At 42.6% G+C, this 18,843-nt stretch overlaps 1 protein-coding gene and 1 long non-coding RNA gene across 8 annotated transcripts in view; one reads left to right on the plus strand and one right to left on the minus strand.

Annotated features, from left to right (window-relative positions):
• Positions 1-357, minus strand: part of RPS6KA5 (ribosomal protein S6 kinase A5) — a 182,455-nt gene extending 182,098 nt beyond the window's left edge. For 3 of the 7 annotated variants that reach the window (XR_005791137.1, XR_005791136.1, XM_040478006.1), the window contains exon 1: positions 78-357. Coding sequence is in view for 4 of the 7 variants with exons in the window: in XM_040478006.1 (XP_040333940.1) it covers positions 78-177 (100 nt within the window). In the remaining 3 variants the exon portion in view is untranslated. The remainder of the gene's footprint in view (positions 1-77) is intronic. The other 4 variants (XM_040478011.1, XM_040478005.1, XM_040478010.1 and 1 more) reach the window with 4 other exon arrangements.
• LOC121032190 (uncharacterized) overlaps positions 333-18,843 on the plus strand; it is a 33,381-nt gene continuing 14,870 nt past the window's right edge. Inside the window, exons 1-3 of the long non-coding RNA XR_005791138.1 lie at positions 333-446; positions 3,264-3,371; positions 17,207-17,320. This is a non-coding gene — a long non-coding RNA (uncharacterized LOC121032190). The remainder of the gene's footprint in view (positions 447-3,263; positions 3,372-17,206; positions 17,321-18,843) is intronic.

Consider the following 18,843-nt stretch of genomic DNA (forward strand, 5'->3'; position numbering starts at 1 on the left):
GGCCCGTGCGGGCACCCGCGTGCCCTCAGGGCGCGCCCCCGCGCCGGGCCCGGCCGCCAGAGGGCGGGGTCGCTCACCCGTCCGCAGCTCGTGCTTGACAGTGAGGAGCTGCTCTCCCCCGGCGCCGCCGTCCCCGCTGGTCCCCGCGGCGCCGCCGCCGCTGCTGCCCTCCTCCATCTTCTCCCTTTTCCGATCCCGCGGGGTCCTACGCGGGAACCCGGGAGACAACGGACGCCCGGCCCCTCACGGCTCGCGCTGCAGCTCCGGGAGCCGGGATGCGGCGGCTCCAGAACTCGGACGCAGCGACGAGTCTCTTTCCCGCTCTGGCCGCACGGCTCGCTCCTCCGCCTCCTCCCCCTTCGGCGGGCACCGCTAGTACCGCGCAACCAAACCGCCCCCTGCACCGCCGCCTCCTCCTCCTGGCCGCTCCGCCCACAGTCAGCAAGGTAGAGAAGCCATTCTAGCCGCCATCGCTTATTGGGCACAGGGCGCGCGCATCTGTGAACGCCGGCTCCCATTGGGCAATCCTCTCTGATGCTTCGGGGGCCGCCCCGCCCAGCTCCTCGAATTGTTGTTGCTTGGCGGGGAGGCAGGAGAGGGAGAAACGCGACCACTCTGATTGGTGAGACCTGAGATCCTGCCCCGCCCATTTCCGCTGTTGCGCACGCGCAGTCAGGACCTTCCCTTCCCTCACCTCCCCAGAACTGTCACACCCCTTATTCCCCAGCTTCGATCTGTTAGTAAACAGTGTCTAGTAGTCAGGAGGCGCTTGGAGTCTGTGATTGGCTATTGCTGAAAGAGGCGGGGAGGGCTGATTGGAACATTTGGTCCGCCAATCACAATGGACAGAGGAGGGGCCTAGAGGGAAGAGCTTCTCACACACGTGTTTGCGGATACACCTGAGGGGTCCAGCAGCGATCCACGGACGTGTGCCCAGCTGAAAGACAGCGTGTCTTAAAAAAGATGTTACTTGCCTTAGTGTGCCCTGTACTAGTTAAGTGGAATTTGTGCGTAAATGCAGGTAGTTATTAGACATTGCAAAAATTAACAATCCCAGCTCTCTCGGTGAGGACTTTTGCAAAGGATAGACATTCCCATTTTGTACAAGATACTCCCAAGTCCTCAAAAGGATACAGAGATTAATAAAACAGAATACAATACCTTCCCCTAAGCAGCTTTCAATAGAGCGTGAGAAACAATCCGTATATACACAGGAAATATAAAGCAGAGTGAAACAAAACAGTGGTACAAACTGTTAGAGAATTGCACAGATGGCAATAATTATTCTCAGTAGGGGAGCAGGGAAAGCTCTTAGGGCAAGAAGGAATTTGAGATAACCAACTTAAAGGATGGGTTAGATAGAAATACCAGCAGCAGACATTTCATGCAGAAATGAGCTGTGACGTTCAGCCTGGAAGTAGAGAAGGCAAGGGTGGGTTAAGTGATTGATAAGACTGGGTGGAAGTATGACCTAAGAGAAACAGCTAAAAAAGGTAAGGTGCTTAAAGACAATGGAGAACCTTGACTACCGTCCTAAGCAGTGCGGATTTCGTACTGCACTGTAGTCCAGGCTGGGGAGTCTCCAAGAGTAGTTATAATACCAAAGCTGTTCTCTTGGAAGTTAGCTTCAGTTACAGTGAGAACGATGGACTGGAGAAAAAGAAAAATAACAGGGCAAGAATACTGTGGCAAAGATAGAACCGTTAACCTAAAAAATAAAATAAAATAAAATAAAATAGCCATTTATTTTACCAGCAAAATGGGTTTATTTAGGAATATCAGAGAATTGCAACTTGGGAGGTGCAAGCTATGGAAAAATCATAGACAAGTCCAATAAACAAAGGAGAGGAGTTTTTTTAGTGGAAAAGGAGGAAGTTGGCAGGGGTTGTTTTGAAGGAAAGTCCATTGGAGAAAAGCAAGAGTTCAGGGTAATGATGGGTTCTCATTGGCTGAGTTGTAGAGACAGTCAATTTCTTATCAGAGATACAATGTACATCTTTTCCTAGCGGATCCTGTAATTGACCATTATTTCCTCTTGACTGTTCACTTATTGGAGTCTGTAATTGCCAATTTCTTCCTGTATTTGCTGTGGAGTGGTAGGCTCCCCTTTAGTGAGGTGTCCCTTTTTTGATTTTCACAGAATTTATGGGGCCTAATTTCTGGCAGTGGACCTGAGAATAGGAAAAGGGGAGGATTAAAGATGGCCTCTTGGATGTAACTCACATAGAAGTGACTTTTTAAAGTCAGCATGGATTAGATCTGAGGTTAGCAAACCTTTTCTGTAAAGGGCCAAGCGGTCTCTTTCACAACTACTCAATGTTGCTATTGCAGTGTGAAAGCAGCCATAGACAATAAATAAACTAATGGATATGGCCATGTTCCAAGAAAGCTGTATTTAAGGACGTTGCAATTAAATTTCACATAATTTTCATGTGACACAATATACTCTTCTTCTTTTAATTCTTTTCAACAATTTAAAATGTAAAAACCATTCTTAGCTCTTGGGCTGTAAAAAGCAGTCAGTAAACTAGATTTGGCCTGCAGGCCATAGTTTGCAGACTCCTGGATTAGACTGTCAGGGAAGAGAAAGCGGAGAAGCTTTTGACAGCCCATTCAGGTTGCCTCAGCAACCTGGGCTTACCTGCCTGGAACATTTATCCCACTAAACCATGACTGCCTACTTACTTGCCTTTCTCTTCCACAAGTAGTGTGCTAGCTGGAGCCAGGGAATGACTGTGTGTAATTGTTCATTTGTTCACTCAACAACTTTTACGCCAATTATATAGCAAGTAGTGTGATAGATGCTGGAAACAGTGGAAGCAAAACAGATGTAATCCTTCTTGCTCTCATAGAGCCTGCAGTTTAGAAAAGGAAATAAATATTAAATAATCACATAACAAAAGGCAAAATTTCCATTGTGATCATGCTATAAAGGAAAATTATAGGCTGTTACAATAAAATATATCAACCTAATTTAGGCTGGAGGAGCTCGAAGGCCTTAATAAGGAAGTATTATTTTAGCTGATTCTTTAAAGATGAGTAGCTTTTAACCAGGATGTGGCAGAAACTGGCCTGGTGCTCACCAATCTCATTTCCTCTTCCTGGACACACAGGAAAACTACTTTTTTTCCCCTTTGTAGTTAGACTCAGGTCATGTGACTGTGATCTGGCCAACGGGGTGTGGGCAAACATGATATGTGCCATTTCCAGGCCTGGCCAGAGACCCCCTACATAATCACCTACACTTTCTTCTCTTTCCACAGCAACTACAAAGGCTAACTTTCGAATATGGGGTGCCACAATTTATAAGAACCCTGAACCCTTGAGTCTCCACTTGAAGAAGAGCCTCCCTGACCTACATACAAAGTGATGTAAGCAATAAATAAATCTTAGGCGTAAGCTACCAAGATCTTGGGGTTGTTTGCTACCAAAGCAAAATCTAGTCTACCCTGACTATTTCACAAGTGAATTGTTGGCGGGGTGGGAGGAAATTTTAGGAAGATACGGATGCCAAGTCCTGAGGCAGGTGAAGAGTCTATGTATGTTAGGGATTGAGAGAAAGCTGGTGGGGCCCGAACACAGTGAGCAAGAGATTAGTTAACAGAGGGAGACAGGGACCCAATCACGAAGTATGTGGTAAGCCTTATTAATATTTTTGGAGTTTTTCCTGTGTGAAGTCCAAAGCAATGGAAGGAATATAAACAGGAGAACGATATAATGGAATATTATTTCCAAAAGGTCACTGTGGTTAGTGTTTGTAGCCTGGGCTGAAGGAAGCAAAAGGGGATACAGAAAGACCAGTTGGGAAGTTATCACTACCGTATAGGCAGAAGATGACAGTGGGTGCAGGAGATAGAGTAAGAAATGGAATGTTTCTGGATATGTATTTTGGATTTCATAAAGGATTGGACTTGTTGGGTGAGAGAAATGGGGTACCTGAAATGACACCAAAGTTTTTAACATGAGCAACTAGGTGGATGGGAGGGGATGATGGTATCATTTAATGAGAGGGGTGAGTTAAAGGAAGAACACATACCAGAGTGAAGATCAAAAGTTTTATTTTGAGACATCCAAGTCCAATATTAGGTAGCTATGTGGATATATGAGCCTGGAGCTCTGCAGAGAGTTCTAGGATAGAGATATAAATTTGGGAATCACTGGCAGATAGATGGTATTTGAGGTCAGAGGTACGAATAAGATCACCTGGGGCAAAAATGTGCAGAAGGAAGAAAAGATGAGCCCAGGACTGATGTCTAAGGAATTTCAACATTGAGATGTTGGAATGAGAAGGTAGAGCTGGAGGTGTAGAAGGAAAACCCATAGCTTCTTGGAAGCCAAAGTGTTTCGAGAAGGTGGGAACGGTCAGCTGAGTCACATGCCCTAAGAGGTCATATAAGATGAGGTCTGGAAAGATCCCATGAATTTGTCAACTTGGGTGCCATTGGTGACAATATCCAGAGTGGTTTTGGTAGAGCAAATGGGAGGTGAAGGGGTAGAAACAGCATGTGTGGACATATTTTTCAAGGAGTTTGACCCTGAAGGAAAATAGAGAAGAGAAAGCCCTAGCTGGAGGGACCCAGGGAGGTTTTCTTGTTTTGTTTTTTTACTTTTTATTTTCAAAAAATTCTTAAATTGCAAATGAGTTGCAAAAACAGTGCAGAGTTTCCACATACCCTTCACTCAGCTTCCTCTAATGTTAATATGTTACATACCATAGTTCAATCATTAACACTGAGAAATTAACATGGGTACAACATTACTAAATTACAGACTCTACAGATTTCACCACTTTTTCCATAAAAATGATTTAATTTTTTTTAATGGTTAAAAAAGAAGAGTATACCATGACACATAAAAATTATGTGAAATATAAATTTCAATGTCCATAAATAAAGTTTTATTGGAACACAACCATGTCCTTTCTCTGTGCCAGTATCCAATTCAGGATCCTACATTATATGTAGTTGTCCTGGCTCCTTAGTTTCCTCCAGTCTGCAGCAGTTTCTTAGTTTTCCCTTGACTTTAACGACCTCAACTCTTTTCAAAAGCACTGGTCAAGTATTTTGAAGAATGCCCTTCAACTTGGGTTTGTCTGATGTTTTATTATGATTCAATTGAAGTTATGCATCTTTTGGCAAGAGTAACACAGACGTGATGTGCTCTTTGTCAATTCTCCATATCAGAGGTACAAGAAGTTTATATTCTTATTACTTTTGGTGTTAACCTTGAACACTTGGTTCAGGTGGCACTTGCCAGATCTCTCTACTCTAACGGTGTTATTTTTTCTATTGTAATTAATAAGTCTCGGGAGAATGTGTGAGGTACTTGTAGGCTATGCAAATACCTGGTTTCTCCTTAAACTTTCGCCCACTAATTTTAGCATCCATTGGTGGGTCTTGCCTATTACAGTTATGACTGTGATAGTCTAATGGTAATTTTCTATTTGACTGTCTTTTAAGATAAGAAATACTGGAACATGTTTGAATGGTCATGAGATAGGTGGATGGGGCAGAGGTAGGAGAACCAATGAAGAGAATCTCTGAAAAAGTGAGTGAGGCTGGGAACCTGAGCTCACTGAGAGGTTTGCCTTTGAGTAGGAGGTCCTTCATTGTGAAACCTAGTCCTTCATTGTGGCTGGACAGAGGGAGGAGGGACTGGAAGCAGGCATGGATTAGCTTGTGGGCTTGGGGATCTCTTGGGCATCCATCCCAGTATCGCTGGCACCTAGAATGGGGCTTGAACCTTGGGATGTTTTTTAAAGGTCCCCAAGGGATTGTGAGGTAGAACCAGTTTTGTAATGTACAACCATTAGAGTAGAGGAAGATAAATAAGGACATGCTGGAATTTTGAAACAACAACAACTTCTCATAGGCGATAATGATGCTAGGTATGGTAGAAAGGAAAACTATAAATCAGTGGCTGAAAACACCAAAAAAAAAGTGTGGGAGGGGCTTAATTAACGAGACAGTGATGTGAGAAGATGGCTTAAAATCCACGGAGGAAGTTGTTGAAGGCATGTGAGACAATGGTTGATGGGCTGGACGTAGCTGCTGGAATTAAGCAAAATATCCCTGTTCCTTCTGGCCTTGAGAGATGAGCAAGTAGCCAGGGCAAGTCTGTCTGGGAAAGGGAAGGTGTCATGGTTCTGCTAAGGCCCAGAAGAGTAATAGAGAAAAAGCTTGAAAATATGTTTGTTCCCCTTAGAAACTGCCTTTCACAAGGCTTGCTGGCTTCTGGTGCCAGAATGAGGGCACCCAAAGTTGTGCACACCACCCCTTTATCTTGCGGGCCTGTGTCTATGGCACCATGCTGTGGCTTCACTTATCCTTAGCATGAGTGGAAGGGTGGAAGCAAAGTGGAGGGGGACCTCATTTGGTGTGAGCCATTAGGGCTTAATGATCTCATTTTTCCTGCAGTGTGAGAGGGAAGCTCCTCACCTTTGGATTTATAAGATTTAGAGAACACCAGAGGCTTACCACATCTTGACCCCCTCTAACTGACTCTATCAAAACACTCAGGTAAACACTCAGAGAAGAAAGAACTTCTTTCGAAAAGTCAAAAGTGACGTTGTCAACATCTTTCACCTGGTCAGAACCTCCTCTGTGTGATATAGATGCAGCAAATTTAAGGGAGTCACTGCAGGATACAGAGACCAACAGTTAGGGGGTGTAAGGTTCATACTCTCTGAAGACACCTATCCACTGCTGAAGCTGACATATGGCCACTGTTCTCAAAAAGGGTGTTGGGAAGGCACACACACCTTGAGTCCACAAAACGGGAAGGAAGTTCTGTAAGGGGACGGAAGCATCAAGGCAATTTCACACTCTCCCTTCTGGTATCCCAGATAAGTACCTACAAGCTTAGAAATCCTTGAGTGTGGCAGATGTGGAGTGCTGGGCTGAGTTGGAGTATCTGGTCTGAGCTCTGGCAGCGTGGAACTGTGCCAACTAGTGCACAGTGGGAGAGAGGCATGCACATCACATGCAGATCCAGTGAAAGATAGTAAAGATATTTCTACCTCCGACCTCCCCAGACCCCACACACACACACCAAATCTGCTGGAAGCAACAAAAAAACAAAACAAAGCAAAAACGCAGAAAAAGCCCCGTTTTTAATGAAACGAGGAAACTCTCAAAACCTCAAACCACAAACCATGAAGTTTGCCTGCCAAATACTGTAAAATCTGCACTGAAATTGTTAAAATGCTGAGAGCCAATATACACTGTCTCCAGCCTTGAGCAGGAAACACCTTTTCTTAGATGTTAGTGTCACAGTCCCAAGGGACCAAATCATTGATCCTTGAATGAGAGTGGGGTTTCTCAAAGGCAAGGGGGCCTTGTATTACTTGGGGAACAGGAAATAAGTTTAGGTGGTGCACGGACAGTCATTTGATTATATCGAATAACATAATGAAAAAGCTATTTTGAGTTCTCTTCCACTTGTGATTACATCAGGAAGAAAGTCTTGGCTTGGGGCCAATGGTCTTCAACTTATTTCTAATTTGTAATGATGCCTCTTTCTAACCAGGAATATGCAGCCCTCAGACTCAGCTTCCAGCAGACAACTGTGTCTAGGTACAACATACTATCATCGTTCTGTTTCAGCATTTGCCTTAATAGTTACTTCCTATTTATCACAAATGATACTGGCTTTTCATTTCTGATAGTGATATGCCTCCTCTTTAAATAAGTAATAATTGGGAATTGATTCAAAGAAGAACATTGATTATAATAGAGGTGATATTCAGATGAAGCAAAAATTGTAGAAGTGGCGTCCGAATAACTGAAATTTAGACTTGAGTAACGAGATCCAAGGACCTCACAGGAGAAATAGTGTTCTTGCAAAGAACAAGGATGATAGCAGGGAGGGCCAATGCCAAGGAGAAGTCAGGTGGATGCTCATTTTTTTCTGTGACCTGGCCTCTATGCCAAGGGAGTCTCCCGGAGATGAGAGAGTAAGGGATGGAGAGGTGACTGCTAGATTGTAATCCAGAGAGCTTTATCCCAAAAGAGGCTTGCTGGAGACCTCAGTAACCCCCTCAGTGCCCAAACCTGAGAATCTAAGAGACATTCTCTCATAGAGAAGAAATTGACAGATTTGGAAACACACCAAAGAAAGCTGCCAAGTGCCTCAACCTTCTTCTTCCACCCCTCCCATGTTATTCTTTAACAAAGAATGCCCTATCTCACTGGAAAAAATTACAAAATAATATTATAAAAATTACAAAATTACAGGAAAAAATCTCAAAGAGGACGTTCAGGGGTACAAATCAAGAATTATATAGCAATAAAAGACAATGAAACCAAGTGGCAAAGCTCAAAAAAGGAAAGAGAGGAAAGCAACTTTAGAACCAGCCAAAAATTGGGGGGCCTGGGGGGCCTAGTCGGTTAAGCATCTGACTTTGACTCAGGTCATGATCTCACGTTTCATGAGTTCGATCCCCACATCAGGCTCTGTGCTGATGGTGCCGGGCCTGCTTGGGATTTTTTCTCTTACTCTCTGTCCGTCCCTCCCCTGCTTGCTCTCTCTCTCAAAATAAATAAATAAACATTAAAAAATATATTAAAAACAGAATCAGCCAAAAATAGAATGGACACCAGTAAAAACATAATGGAACAATATGGAAAACAACATTAAAAATTATAAAATGTGATAGTTATGGAAAAAAAGCAATGGAGATCCAGTATATGAGTAATTGGCATGCCTGAAGAAATGCCCAGAACAAACAGAACAACAGAAGGGAGTTAATTGGAATGAAGATTGAGTCAGCAGGTAGAAAGCACACACTGTCAAGGTAAAATTTGTTCAGAGTCATCAATAATAAAATATAGCAGATAAAAATAAGCAAAAGCCACACCTAATACTAAATGACAATAAAACAAGGTCTACAAACGTTAGGAGCATGATGGTATGATTCATAAATTTTATATTCTGCCAAGTTGTCCATTAAGCATAAAGGCTATTCCCAGTCTTTCTCGAACATGAGACTCAGGGTTTCCACATTCTTGAAAAAAGTCTTTTATACTGAAATCCAGTCAGCTTTCGGATGAACCCAAGTAAATCAAGAGAAGAATTAAGGATTTTTTAAAAATACTGAAGATCAGTTTTGAACATTTTAAATACAGAATTAAGACGAAACAGCCATGGAATTTATTGTTGAAGAACAAAATGTAAACGCTATAGAAGTAATTACATACCTAACAAAAATGAGGGGAAAGTCGCAGCAGAAGGACCAGAAGGATGTACATGTACTCATCTTGAATGGCAGGGAAATAATCACTCTAAGAAAATGCATGGACTGCAGCTTTTTTAGGCAAGTAGGATTCTAACTTCTTGATGATTTTTATATTCAGTTTTTCTTATCTTTAAAGGGGATATTGTAAGAATTTTTGTGGTATCGAAACATTTAATTCAAGTTCAACAGCTTTTATTTTACTTCCATTTCTCTTTCTGTTAGATTATTTTTTTTATATTTTTTAATGTTTATTCATTTTTGAGAGAGAGAGAGTGCATGAGCGGCGGATGTGGGCAGAGAGAGGGGGAGAATCTGAAGCAGGCTCCAGGCTCTGAGCTGTCAGCACAGAGCCCAATGCGGGGCTTGAACCCACAAACCAGGAGATCATGACCTGAGCTGAAGGTGGATGCTTAACCGACTGAGCCAGCCAAGTGACCCTAGATTAATTTTAATCATTTTACTTAAAAGTAATCTGCAGGGGTGCCTGGCTGGCTCAGTTGGTGGAGCATGCAACTCTTGATCTCAGGGTTGTGGGTTTGAGCCCTGCATTGGGTGTAGAGATTACTTCAAAATAAAATATTTTCAAAAAAAAAAGTAACTTGCAAAATAAAATCCCACTGTTGTCTATCAATCTGGCTGCTCTGGTTCTATGCACAAGGACCTGTTGAGATGATCATTCCAAATGTCATTTCTGGTGAGATTTAGGGTGCATTTTTTTGAAACTTCCTCTTTGAACTGTTCTATGTTATTTTTTATCATAAAACACATCAAATATAAAAATAACAGCTATTTTCTGGGGAGTGTGGTAGAACAATAAAATGGCCCTGTGGTCTTTGTCCTTGGGTGTTGCTCCTGGGATTATGTCATGTTAGACAGCAAAAGGATTTTACCGGTGTCATTAAAGTTACTAATTAGTTGACTTTAAGATTAGGATGATGTGTGTGAGTCCAACCTAATCATATGAGCACTTGAAAAGCTGAGAGTTTTCTCCAGCTGGTAGCAGAAGTCACAGAGATTTGAAGCATGCAAAGACTTCCATGCAAGAGAGATATCCCAATGTTGGCTTTAAAATAGAGGGCACCATACGGAAACGCCCTGAGAGCAGCCACAAGGACCTATAGCAACCCTCTGCCAAAAACCAACGAGAAAACAAGACCCTCAGTCCTACTCCTGCAAGGACCTAAATTCTGCCCTAAGTGAATAGGAAGGAGATTCTTTCCCAGAGCCCCCAGCTAGGAACCCCACCTGGCCTGCACCTCAGTTTCAAGTTTATGAGACCTTAAGCAGGTAACCTGTTTGATCTGGCAAGTTCTGACCTACAGAACTGTGAAATACTAAAAGGATGTTGTGTTAAGCTGCTCAAGTTTGCAGTCAGTTGCCACCCAGGAATAAAAACTAACAAAACTAAAGAAGGTAGTAGACATTTTTTGCTCCGTGCCAGACTTACAGAATCACAATCATCATCATCAACCTCATCATCCTGCCCATGCCATCCTCACCCTGTTGCACATCCTCGTTACTTTATCTGCAGAGCTCAGAACGTTTCCTGAAGCCCCCACTGACTCCGTGAGAAAATGGGGACTGTTTTATGTGACAGCTGGAAGACTCTAGTTTGGGATGGGATGTTCATGGAGACTTTGAGTCAGATTATGCCTTTTGTACTAGTTGACTTTTTAAACCAACCAACCAACCAACCAACCAACCAATCAACCAAACAAACAAGCAAAGGTTTTAAATGAATAAGTAGACAAGATGGGGCCAGAGAACTAGAGATGAAGGAGAGAGGGAGGCAATGGGTGGGGAGTGGGTAGGAAAGCAACATGGTGGGGGGCTGAGGAGACAAACATAGTGAAAATATCTCTGCCCCACCTCATCTTTTTCTTGGTCCTCAGAAATAATCATTTTTATCTCTTTCTGATATTTTCTTCTGGTGTCATCTCTATACCTTTAAGTAATTTGCTCTTATCACTATTGATTGTTTTATGGCTCCTGTATTTTCGTCCTTACATGATAAATGAGGATAGAACACATTGTCACCCACACCCACTCTCCTCTTTATATAGGTACATAACTTTGTTTTTCTATAGGTTTTCTGTGTTACATTAATGTACCTTTATTTCTTACTCCATCGACTAAGGGTAGTTATCTCCTGACTGCTCAGAAAAAAGGATGAAGGTAACAGCATCTCTACACTTCTCTTTCATGTCTACCTCCAAATCTCTGCCATATACAATTTGAAGGATAAGAATATTTGCATTCTCTTCTTGGTAACTAATTCTCCCACAGACTTATCATAAAACATGAATAGCATTTAAACAGCATTTACATTGTTGTGACTCTATAAATACTGTTTTCTGAAGAGGCAAAATGTTTATGAAGATTGTTCTTCTTTTTGTGGTACAACGTTTTTTCCTCTTGGGTTTTCTATTTGTCTCTCTTTTATCCTGTTGCATTTTTCTTTATTACTGCTCTTTTTTCCCCCAGCTTCTTCAACCAATCAGGAATTCTGTTGAGTTTTTAAGCCCCCACCCCCCCTCCCCGAGGCCCACCATCTTCATGCAGTGCTCACATGATGGGATTTCCCTTAATGGCTTTTCTGGGTCAATTCTAGATTTTCCAAGATCAATATCTTCTTCCTTCTTAGATTATGTTTTTGTTTTGCTGTAGCATATTTTCAGGTATCCTCCGAAGAAATGGTGTGTGAGAGGTTAATTTTCTGAGCCCTGTTTGTCCCAGAAGATCTTTATTCTGCACCCACAGTAGGCTGATAGTTTGAGTACAACGTCATAGATTGAAGATCATTTTCCTACAGAATACTGAAGGCGTTACACTATTGCCTTCTAGTCTCCAGGGTTGCCCATGAGAAATCTGTTTTATTTTCATTCCTTTATAGATGACCTTTTTTTTTATACTGGAAGTTTTCCAACTGTTCCCTTTAACTTTGATGTTTAAAATCAGATTATGTGACTAAGTGGATTTTTGTTTCAAACTCTGTGTTTACCACTCAGTGGGCCCTTTCTGTCTAAAGATGTGTGGCATTCAGTGCTGGAAAATTCCCCTGTCGTATTTCTTTGGTACTGTCCTCCTCCTTGGTTGTCTTTGCTCTCTTTCTCTCAATCTACTATTAATTGGATATTGGACATCCTGTATTTATTTTCCTTTCCTTTTCCTTACCTTTTTAAAATCTCTGTCTTTTGGTTCTACTTTCAGAGAGTACCATAATTTAACTCTCACACTTTCTATTGATTCTTTTATAACTGTAACAGGCATATTTTTAATTTGTAAGAGCTCATCTTGTTTTTTCTTTGTCATAGCATTCTGTTCTTTTGTGGACGAAATAGCTTCATGAGTCTTTCTGAATATATTAAGCAGAGGTTTTTTGTTCAGTTTGCTTTGATTTGGGTTCTCTTCTTAAAATAATTGATTGTTTCCTCCAAGCTTCTTGTGTTTTCCTATTTACTTTCATCCCCCCCCAGTTTTATTGAGAAATAATTGATGTACATCACTGTATAAGTTTAAGGCATACAGTGTGACAGTTTGATTTACATATACGTGAAATGATTGCCACAGCAGGCTCAGCTAGCATCCATTAGTTTCTCTCTTTCATTATAAAATCTTTTCCTGAAGTGTCTGGAGATTCTTCATTGTCCATTCTTAATTAAGAATGAAGCTCCATCGGGGTGCCTGGGTGGCTCAGTCAGTTAAGCATCTGACTCTTGATCTCAGCTCAGGTCATGATCTCACAGGTTCCTGAGTTCAAGCCCCACATCAGGCCACACGCTGTGGGCCTGAGCTTGCTTGGAGTTCTCTCTCTCCCTCTCTCTGTCTGTCCCTCTCCACTTGCTCTCTCTCTCAGAATAAATTAATTAATTAATTAATTAAAAAAAAGAAAAGAGTGAAGCTCCAAAAATCTGGTTAGTTCTGTGTGCCTGGACTTGTAAAGGCTTCATGTAAATGCCCAGCAGTCCTACAATGTGCTGACTTTCTCCCTCCAGAGGTACTGAATTTTTTTTTTTAAGAGTGGAATCTGGGGGCCCCTAGGTGGCTCAGTCAGTTAAGTGTCCAACTGGATATCAGCTCAGGTCTTTATCTCAGGGTCATTAGTTCAAGCCCCATGTCAGGCTCTGTGCTGACAGCTCGGAGCCTGGAGCCTGCTTCAGATTCTGTGTCTCCCTCTCTCTCTGCCCCTCCCCCTCCCCCGCTCACACATGCGCTCTCGCTCACTCTCTCTCTCTCTCTCAAAAATAAAATAAACATTAAAAAAAAGAGTGGAATCTGATAGTACCTTTCCTGGGTGATAGAGACCTTGCTTTAGGGATAGGGGGTGAGATAGGAAGGCCCAATTGTTCCATATTCAGACTTTCAATTAATTCTCTTGTCTCCAGCCCTGTGTCTCACATCCCCTGTGGCATTTGATGTTTTCACATCCTGGCCTTCTCTGAGATTCAGCTAGGAAGCTCAGCCTCCTGTTCCTCCATGTGTACCCCAAAGAGTGGTCCCCTGCCATTCCTTGGATTCTTGTATACCACTTGGGGAACCATCCTATCTAAACCATGACTTTTGTTTTCCCCCCTGACATCACAAAGCTCATGAATGCTGGAGCTAAGGCTCAAACCCACTCTCTGATTCCAAAGCTGAGGTGCCTGCCACTAACCATAGCATTCTAGGAACTACATGCTTAAGGACCGATAAAGAAGGGTGAGAAATTTGGGCCTCTTTTTCAACAGATATCATAGATTTGTTCACTATTCAGTGCTTATATGCCTTAGGATCATATTCTTTCCTTCACAAATTTCAGACTTAAATATTTACATAGGCCGGAGAGGTAAAATGAAGCAGCCACTGGGCATGGGGGGTACGTGGGGGGGATGATGGTGGCAATACACATACCTCATTCAAAGTGGCAGTCAGTCACTCGTCAGCTGCTGCCACGCAGGAATGCTGGCCAACCACAGCCCAGTCTTGTGATTTTTCAAGAAACATCAAAATCTAAATTATTATTATTTTTAAAGTTATTTATTTATTTTGAGAGAGAGAGCGTGCACGTGAGTGGTGGAGGGCAGAGAGAGAGGGAGACAGAGAATCCCAAGCAGACTCCATGCTGTCAGCACAGAGCCTGAGGCAGGGGTCCATCCCACAAAACACGAGATCATGACCTGAGCCAAAACCAAGAGTTGGACTCTTAACTGAGCCACCCAGGTGCTCCCAAAATCCAGATTATTAAGTAATATTAAGTAATGATTTTAAAGGTTGGCAAATAATTCAAGTTCAACTGTGACTGTAGGCCAGCTGCGGCAACTAGTTTGCTGCCTGTAGACATTGCTTGTGGGATAGAAAACCTGAAATGAGATTTGTAGAGGGAACAAAAGTAAAAGCCATCACAGGACCCCCCCAACCCCCCCCACCCCTACCCCCTGCCTATCCCAGAAGCTTGTTTTAAACAAACCAGGCAGTGTGTCTTCTTTGAGCCAGACACTTTCTAGAGTGGATCTGGTGATCATTTCCTAATTCTTGTAACATTCACAACTCCACTGCCTCTCTTAGATCCTAAACCAGCTGGTCTCTCTCCTTTTCTTCTCTTAAGTCATTTGGGCTCAAAAAAATCTTCTTCCTTTTGGATGACAGAGCCAACAGCACATATGAAGGACTCATGAATACTATATTCAGGTATCAAAGGGCGGGGCGGGGGGGAGGGGACTAAGACCAGAACCCCCATGAGCGAACCCGTGCTTGAACAGCTGATCTGCTAGGTTTGCATACTTTGGTGACAGGGGCCATTTTTAGCCAGAGGCCTGGCTGGAAACTGGGAAATGGACCAGAAACCATTTAAATATCATTGAGCCTGAGCTTCTTGCCTCTAATAAACTGAGATAATAAAAATAGCTGTTTGTACTTGAGAGTATTGTTCCGAGAATCAAATGAGATAATGTGCAAAGTGGTGGTATTGTGATTGCAAACAAACTATCGCCTCTGTTGGAGAAATTAAGAATGCATTTGGATGGTACAACGTGGGGGCAGGAAGCAAACCTCAGAAAGATCCCAAGGTTACTCTGTGATGAAATTTCCAGTCATTTCGAGGTTGATGTCATCCTGTCTGATGAAATGGGCTGCAGTTTATTTTATTTAATTAAACTTATTTAAATAATCAGACACCTGAAATAACAAAATACATTAGAAAAGAAAGTGAGCCTCTCATCGGAAGTCCTTGGAATATGCTGACTCCTGTATCCAATGATGACCTACGAAGAGCATTTCTGGAACACATGCATCCTTCTTAAGTTTTTAAGAACTCCGTTTATGTGCTGGTCTCCTCCCAAAGAATCCCTTTTACGACTTGCAGTCTTTTGGGAAACTGACCGAGAATTGTGGTGTCATGGCCACACTCAGCTCTAAGACAACTCAGCTACCAGAAGAGCAGGCACTTCTAACTTTCTTTTGGTTGGGAGATTATGGCCAAGACTCAAACAGTGTCTGCTTTGTCATTCAGTTTCATCATTATTGTGTACCTTTCATATTGAATGACACGAAGGTTCATGTACAATATGTTCACTGAAGCAATCTTTACAAAAGCAAACAATTTGAAAATGACATGTTTGCTTGACAGTAAGAGAATGGTTAAATAAAACATATTTTGATGATGAAGGATCAGGAAGCTATTAAAAATATATTTGCACACTGGTTCCTATGAGGGAATGGTTAACAACACAGATGTGGTTCTGTTGGACTGGACCAAGGCAGGCTGGGAACATCCACTTCTGCCCAGCACAGGCCAGCTGAGAGCAGACAGAATCATGACTTGAAATAACGCAGCACAGCTGTGCAGTGTGGACAAGCGTCTGCAGCCTACGGACAGGTGAGGTCTGCAGCTCTCAGAGGTGACACTGTTCACACCAGGCAGACACATCTGGAGCGTTCAGGGGAAATGAACGCTACAGACCCTGTATACTCTGTGCACACTTGCATCTGGGAAATCCCCCAGAAGCCATTAGTGTATATTTTCTGAGAAGGCTGCATATGGGGACACTGCCCCCATTGGCCATGTCATCTGCAGTGAGAGGAGCCAGGTCACCAGGACAGGGAACAAAAGAACGAAGAGGAGCTCAGCAGTGTGTATCAGCAGAAGCCGAGCTCCGTATGCTTATTCTAAGCTGTTATTTAATGCAAAAGCAAGTTGCAATTAAATCATTGCTTTTATTCTTGACCCTGGGACATGTGATAGTTGGGGGGATGTTACTTCAAGTCCAAGTGAATGAGTGGGATAAGCTCAACAGAGAACTGTTTTCAGAGGAGCCATTAAGCCTTCCAGAGTGAACATCCCAGGAGAAAAAGCAGCCCAGCCAGGCACTAGGAAATTTCTCTGATAAGAATGTCAGGGTCGTTGGAGAAGCAGGGCGGTTCTAAAGTTAGTCTCCAGGCGGGGCCTTTGAGGCTTCTCCTGGTTCGGGCTCAAGTGATCTTTTTGAATTCTGCAGCGTGGGGGCTGACATGGAAGGATTATATTACCAGAAACTCTTAAACATTGGGCCATAAGTAGATTGCTCTAGCACCCCTCTTAGTGGACTGTAGACAGGACAAGGCAACCGCCTCCCCAAGTCATCCCAGATGACTGAGCAAACCACTCTGATATCACAGGTAGGGTCTGAACCCAGGGCACCAGCAGGGTCCACGGTGCCTGGCTGGACAATGGTGGTGCCCAGCAGGCATGGGCTTCTAGGAGTGGGACCCCTAGCAGTCATGAGGGAGGCTTCGACAGGGACCAAGAAGCCCTAAATGAGAAGGTGGAGATGAATACCAGGAAAACTGGTGACTCCCGTCTCTGCCCACAACATGTTGAGGCTTAGAAACCATGTTACATACAGATGGGGTAAGTGAGGCACAAAGAGGCCAAATCACTTGCTCAAAGGTGTAGAGCTGTAAAGTGACAATCCAGATTTGAACCCAGATCTTCTTGACTTCTGCTTGTTCTACTAGACCATGAGCACTTTCAGGAGAAATCAGAGAATGTCTGAGGAATACCAGTAATCCAGTTGGATGGAAAAAAAAAAAAAAATCATCAGAGGAACAGCAACAATCAAAGCTGGAAAGGTACTTGGGCCTGTATTGCGGAGAAGTTTGCACTGATTTGGGCGATAGTGGCACAGGGGATCGGCAAACTATGGCCTTCAGGCGGAATCTGCTGTCTATTTGGGGGCCACAAGTTAAGAGTGGTTTTTACAGATCTGATGATAGGGAATACCAACTTTGAGCCCCAATGTCATAGGTGAAATATTATCCTATGGGAAAGAATTCCATTCTTCTCATTAGTAGTCTGTTATGATAAAATATTCAATTATTATTACATTTTGACCTCAATAAAAATTTGTGAAAATTTGTTATATGATTCTCTATATAATTTTCTTGATTTTGCCTCTTGGCCTACAAAGCCTAAACTATTTACTATCTGGCCCTTGACAGAAAAATGTCACCCACCCCTGCATAACCAATGATTGAAGAAAGTTATGGAATATAATTATTTTTGTTGTATACTCTCACCAAGAAAAAGTTTGGGCGTGCACATCCTTTACATGCATATTACTTAATATGTATAATATGCAATGGAATACTATGTGGCAATGAGAAAGAATGAAATATGGCCTTTCGTAGCAACATGGATGAAACTGGAGAGTGTGATGCTAAGTGAAGTAAGTCATACAGAGAAAGACAGATACCATATGTTTTCACTCTTATGTGGATCTTGAGAAACTTAACAGAAGACCATGGGGGAGGGGAAGGAAAAAAAAAAGGTTAGAGAGGGAGGGAGCCAAAACATAAGAGACTCTTAAAAACTGAGAACAAACTGAGGGTTAATGGGGGAGTGGGAGGGAGGGGAGAGTGGGTGATGGGTATTGAGGAGGGCACCTTTTGGGATGAGCACTGGGTGTTGTATGGAAACCAATTTGACAATAAATTTCATATTTAAAAAAATAATAAAATAAAAATTAAAAAATATGTATAATATGTAGTAATATACTACATTACTAATGTATACAAGCAGCATAGTCAGGGCTATGAATACAGTTAGAGCTATCCAGTCAAATTGCCTGAGTTCAAATCCCAGACCTACCACTTACTAGCTTTATGACATTGGACAAATTTCCTAGCCTTATGCTTCAGTTTCCTCCCCTGAAAAATGGGGATAAAAATAGTATCTATTTTATTGGATTGTTTTGAGAATCAAATTAGTGAATATATGTAACTTGCTTAGAACAGTCCCTGAAACACGGTATATAAGTGCTAAATAAGGGTTATTAATAATGGTATAAACATTCTATCATCATTCGCGCACGACAAAGCAGAATTTAAAACAATGGGATGATAACAAAAGTCCTAAACTTTTCTTCTGGGCATGCTCATGTGATCTGTCTCATCACCCCTGGGGTGTGCACAGAGCAGACCCCAGGTAACTTATCAGGGCACAGAGGCAGGTTGCAGAGGGACTAATCAGGAGGGGGGGAAGGGGCAAGGGCTTCAAGCCCACTAGGAGGGGGAGGGGAAACTTCACAGGGATGGCCATACTAGGGTTAAGTACCGAAAGACGTGTGTGGCACGGGCAAGGGCTGGAGAAGGCA

This window comes from Herpailurus yagouaroundi, unplaced genomic scaffold (genome assembly GCF_014898765.1).
Source record: "Herpailurus yagouaroundi ecotype Mexico unplaced genomic scaffold, PumYag 141, whole genome shotgun sequence".
NCBI classification, from domain to species: domain Eukaryota; kingdom Metazoa; phylum Chordata; class Mammalia; order Carnivora; family Felidae; genus Herpailurus; species Herpailurus yagouaroundi.